A 6000-nucleotide genomic window follows, 5' to 3' on the forward strand; every position below is an offset into this window, starting at 1 on the left:
CTATTAGAGGGTGACTGACCTTATCTAGATAAGAGATGGTGGAGCCTGGATTAGGAAGTGAGGAGCAGAGGTGGGAAGTAGTGACCAGATTGTGGGTGTATTTTGAAGATGCTCCAGCATCATGTACTGACAGACAGGGTATAGAGTTTGATGACTCAGGTTTTTTGACCTGAAGAACTAAAAGGATAGAGTAAGCCATCAGTAGAGGTGGGGAAGAGAGTAGATGGAACAGGTATTAGGGAAAATAGAGGAGTTCAGTCTTGGGCACACGAGGACATTGAAGAGAGTGTTTGAAAAAGGTCAGGGATGGAAATAAACATTTTGGAGCTGTTTGCCTGGATCTGGTCTTTAAAGCCAGGGGACTCAGGTAAGATGGCCAAATTCGTGAGTGTAGAAGGCTAATGTTCCTGACTGAGTCATTCTTGAAATCCTTACTCCTTGGTAAGGTGAACATACCAATCTCACCCTAGTCATTTTTAGTAAAAAAAAAAAAAAAAAATAGAGAATCCTGTCATCTTGGGGATGGAGTTGGAAATGCACAAGGTATAAGCATTTGGGGTGACTGAAGCTTGATTTCAAGATTCCACCTCTTTCTTCCCGCTGCCACCACTTGGTGAATCTGATTCGGTCAAGTGATTTTTCCTAGAAGTCTGTGCTGTATATGCATGTGTGCGTGCTAAATCACTTCAGTTGTGTTCAACTCTTTGCTACGCTATGGACTGTAGCCCACCAGGCTTTTTTGTCCATGGGACTCTCTCTAGGCAAGAATACTAGAGTGGGTTGCCATTTTCTTCTCCAGGGAATTTTCCCGACCCAGGGATCTAACCTGTGTCTCATCTCCTGCACTGGCAGGCGGGTTCTTTACCACTAGCACCATTACTTTTGAGCAATATGTGCTGTATATACCTCTCCAAAAAAAATAGTAGGGTGAGAAATAATTCAAATTAATTGTGTTTTCTCCATAATGATTGACCACCAAACCAGATTAATAGCTCCAAGAAGTGATGAAATACATGGCTTAGAGGCCCCCAAAATGAAATGATTATATTGCTGGAACCAATATAATTGGTTATATTGAGTTATGGGATAGTATTGAATACAGCTCTGATTAAACCAATAATTAAAATTGTAAAGCAGCTTGTAATGATATGTGTAAGTAACTTATTTTACATCTAAGTTTCTAACCAACCCACCAGAGTTTAAAGCTAGGCTGAGCAGACAGTATCTGCATCTGTGGGTATCTCTGCACCTTGTTTCCTTGTCTGTAAAACAGGGATAATAATAGTACTTAAATCATAGGTTCCTTATAAGGATTAAGTGAGGAATTTCTTAGTAGGCACTTTAGAACATTACCTGGTGTACAGTAAGTACCATATAAATGATCATTGTTGTCATCGTCATTATCCATGATGTGTTTAGGGATTCAAAGAATGGGTGTGTGTTTTCTGTCAAAGAAGATCACCTGTTATCATACAGTGATGGCCCCTGCTGATACCTGTCTTTGGTTTTTACAGATATTATCACTACCTTTACACCCATTACCTGCCAGCCAGCCTGAAGAACATGGTGGACCAATTGGCCAACTGTGAGGACATACTCATGAATTTCCTGGTGTCTGCTGTGACAAAACTGCCTCCAATCAAAGTGACCCAAAAGAAGCAGTATAAGGAGACAATGATGGGGCAGGTAAGAGAAGGAGAGCCCTCCTCCTCTGCTTTGCTCACTGGTAGCTCGGTCTGTAGTCACGAGGACACGCTTTTCTTATAGGAAGCATAACGAGGAAATACCAATAAACCACTTCCAAAAGCCCTGAGGCAGCATATGGTTGGCACATAATTGGGAAGATGAAAGTCAAGGGTATCTTTATGTCAAGAATATAAAAGCTCTCTAAATTGGTGCAGCCACTATGGAAAAAAGTATGGAGTTTCCTTAAGAAAACTAGAAATAGAGTTACCATATGATCCAGCAATCCCATTCCTGGGCATATACCCAGAGAAAACTCTAATTTGAAAATACATATGTACCCCAGTGTTCATAGCAGCACTGTTTACAATCGCCAAGATGTGGAAGCAACCTACATGTCCATCCACAGATGAATGGATAAAGAAGATTCTTTATATGGTGGAATATTATTCAGTCATGGGAACAAATGAAATAATGCCATTTGCAGCAACGTAGATGGACCTAGAGATAATCTTACTAAGTGAAGTAAGTCAGACAGAGAAGGGCAGATATCATATGATATCTCTCATAAGTGGAAGCTGGAAAAAAAAAAAGTTACAAATGAACTTATTTACAAAACAGAAACATACTTCTGGTTACCAGAAGGGATAGTGGTGGGGGAGGAAAGATAAATTAGGAGTGTGAGATTAACATGTACACTACTTTGTAGTGGACTCTTTTTTTTCTTTTCTTTCATTTGTAAGAGAACAAGAATGAGCTTAGGATCTCAACAGTGTTTCCATTCACAAATGTGAGCGCTTGCTGGAATATAGGGGGTCTGGCCTTTTGAAGATGAGCAGGTCATTCAGAAATAATCTTCAAGCTCATCCCAAATAATAGGAGCAAAATGGAGCTCCCTAGGGCTTCTCTGGTGGCTCAGACAGTAAAGACTCTGTCTACGATGCAGGAGACCCAGGCTCAGATCCCCTGGAAGGGAATGGCAACCCATGCCAGTGTTCTTGCCTGGAGAATTCCATGGACTTGCCTGGAGAATTCCATGGACGGAGCCCAGTGGGCTGCAGTTGGTAAGCTGCAGTTGTGTCGAGTTGGACATGACTGAGCAACTATCACTTGGAACTGTCAACTCTGATATGGACTCAACTGGTCAGCTTAATCTGATACTTCTGACTTACCAAGCAGCGCTCCTCTAGTACCAATGGTAAAGAATGAAGCCTGGGGATGTCCCTGCCAATCCAGTGGTTATGACTTCACCCTCCAACGTACCGGGTATGGGTTCAATCTCTGGTCAGGGAACAAAGATCCCACATGCCCTATGGCCAAAAACTGAAAGATAAAATGGAAACAATATTGTAACAAATTCAATAAAGACTTTTGAAATGGTCCACATCAAAAAAAAAAAGAAGGAAGCCTGAGTTCTGCTCCTTTCTAGCCTTGAACAAATGACAAACGATTCTAACTTCCTTGAAACTGCTTCCTCATCTGTACAGTGGAAATGTTATTACGTGGGTAGATCACTTGATCAGGTTGTTGCGAGGCTCAAATGAGCTCATGAAAACACTTTACAAATAGTATTTTGTTTGTTGCTTTGCTGCTCCAAGGTAACTTGACATCTGTGTTTACCTTCGGTGGTTACTTTCAAGCATGGTGACACTTGTGATTTTACAGTGACTCTGAGTGATTCTCACAGCAAAATGTACCTTCCTATGAAAGTATTTTCTAACAATGTATGAGGATACAAACATGTTATATGCATCATTAATTAAATAATCACCTATTGATGTTAGTGAATTCACAGCCCACCTTTTCCTTGTTTCATACAAAGATGAAGACATTATGCTTTGTTGGTCCATTTAAATGTCAGCGCTGGGGTCATTTATGGCTTTCTTTTAAGTCAATGTCAGTCATTTAAATGATCTAAACCAGTCTCAAGGTCAACATGGAGAATGAAGAGGTGGCAACCATCTTTCTACTTACCCAGAATCAACCAAGTTCACAGGAGGGCTTTAAAAAATTATTTTGGAAAGCATACGCACATTATGAGTCATTGTATTTACCCGCAAGTGCAGAAAGAAGTTTTCTGTTGAGCGACCACAACAGCTGAAGCTCAGTTCGTAGGTCCTTCCTGCCCAGAGACTGTGTCAGTGCCCGTGGATCTTTGTTTGGGACGCTGGGGAATGTGGCAGGTCTGGGGAAGGCATTTGGTGAGGCTGAAAATCTGGACCTGTGCTTGCGTCTTCACCAGCCACATGGATGGGGCGGCCATGGTGGCCAGGCCAGACCCAGAGCCCTAACACGTGCCCACTGCGCCCGACTTCGTTTCCCACCATGTGTCTCTCTCGCCTGGCACCTAACTCATCATCTTCCTTGTTTCTCTCCCTTTCCACAGACCTCTCGGGCTTCCCGCTGGGCTGACCCTGACCACTTTGCCCAGCGACAGAGCTGCATGAATACGTTTGCCAGCTGGTTTGGCTACATGCCGCTGATCCACTCTCAGATGAGGCTGGACCCCGTCCTCTTTAAAGACCAGGTCTCTATTCTGCGGAAGAAATACCGAGACATCGAGCGGCTTTGAGGAACCCGGCCGAGTCGGGGAGGGGCCGCGAGAAGGGCTGGAGGACAGGGTCAGCTGTCTCTCTGCCGCGAGCAGGTCCGCTCAGCAGCGGAGCCAGATTGTGCCAAGCATCCAAATAAACTAAGATGAACAAAATGACAGAAAAAAAAAAAAAAAATGGCCAATGGAAACTCTACTCCTGACTCGGAGGACTGCACAGGACTGCTCCAGCTTCACCTCACTGGCTTCTGTGTCCCAAGACTAGGTTGTGTACAGTTTAATTATGGAACATTAAATAATTATTTTTGAAATGATTGCTATGCAGGTTTAAACTTTTTTAATGATCAAAACTATTAAAAACCAGAGTTCTTTCTTTAATCAAAATTGTGTTGGTTGTGAATATTTCAAAGCTGCTGCTCCTCACCCTACAAACAGCATTGCTGTGGGTCACCCAGAGTGCCCAAAAGTTACAAAAAGCTCAGACTCCTTGGAAAACACGCTGAGTCAGTCTCCCCTGTGTCAAGAAATAGCCGAGCATACCTGAGACAGGTTCACTCTTCAACTTTGCCAGTGCAGATTGCTTTCCATTTTGAATTTGCAGATCCACTTGAACTTTTATCTCTAAAATATCGCTGCATGGGAGAAGGTATTATGACCTTCAAGTAGACAGTTCTAACTGAAAACTTTATATTTGGGGAGTACAGTCATCTTTTTCACTGGGAGAGGTGGGGGAATTAGTACCAAGAAAACATTAGTGTAATTAAGAAATGTGCAGTTTGCACAAGGAACCCTGCAAACAGTTCACCAGCATATTAATGAGGTGAAAATACTGACCCATAATAGGTATCCAGTGCTTTTCAGGGAGATGGGCGAGATTACACATCCAGCCACTGATGCAAGTCTACTTAACATTGGGAAAGGCTTTGGCTTAGAGGCAAAGAAAGAATGAGTGTGGTGGCACAAGCTGAAGTCATAAGATGAGTTCTTTCGTGGTTGAGTGACCCGAAGTTTCAGAGTCTTTACTACTGAGAAAGAAATGATAATGTCTAAATTCTCAGCACTGAACTTGAGGACTGCTGAGGAGTGCATCTCACCATTGGGACCCTGATACCACTTTTAGCCAAACACTGTTGTGAGCAAGAATCAGGCAAAAAAATAATCAGGAACAAATGTGAAAGCCATTCTATTTCGTTTTAATTTTTAAATCTGTAGTGTGGTTGTGCTTTTCCTTAAAAAAAAAGAATATTTCTTTTCCTACAAATGCTTGGCTTCTGATTATTATAAATATGCAAATACAAGCTGAAACATATATATATATTTATATTTATATCCCTTAACTCCAATGGAAAAGATAGAGACTTCTGAGATGAAATGCTTGCTTCTACTTGGAAGAAGCAAGAGAGAATAGAGAAGAGAAAGACCTCTTATGCTAAATAAACAAGAAATACCTTAAACTGTTTTGCCCCTCAACTATCATATATCTCATAAATTTTTTCCAGTATTGGGTGAGAAGAAAGTTTCATCACAAAATTGTGTTCAAATCACTTCAGGTGTCTGGCTTCAGTTCAGTTCAGTCGCTCAGTCGTGTCTGACTCTTTGCAACCCCATGAATCGCAGTGGAAACTGTAAATCCAGGAGACTTTAACTTTTCCTTGTATTGTAGACATCTGGAAGAGAAAGAGGAACTTGCAAAGAGAATTGAAAGAGGGAGAGAGAGATGACTAAGTAGGCTGTCTACTGACAGAGCAAGACCCAAAGCCCACGTG

General features: G+C 41.9%; 1 protein-coding gene across 1 annotated transcript in view; it reads left to right on the forward strand.

The window, feature by feature from the left end:
* The window catches only part of EXT1 (exostosin glycosyltransferase 1), a 316694-nt gene extending 312169 nt beyond the window's left edge, over positions 1 to 4525 (forward strand). The window contains exons 10-11 of the mRNA XM_068983451.1: positions 1515 to 1686; positions 4070 to 4525. Of these exons, the coding sequence (XP_068839552.1) occupies positions 1515 to 1686; positions 4070 to 4255 (358 nt within the window). The 3' untranslated portion in view covers positions 4256 to 4525. The remainder of the gene's footprint in view (positions 1 to 1514; positions 1687 to 4069) is intronic.
* The last annotated feature ends 1475 nt before the right edge of the window (positions 4526 to 6000 follow it).

The sequence above is a fragment of the Capricornis sumatraensis genome, chromosome 11, assembly GCF_032405125.1.
Source record: "Capricornis sumatraensis isolate serow.1 chromosome 11, serow.2, whole genome shotgun sequence".
In the NCBI taxonomy this organism is placed as follows: domain Eukaryota; kingdom Metazoa; phylum Chordata; class Mammalia; order Artiodactyla; family Bovidae; genus Capricornis; species Capricornis sumatraensis.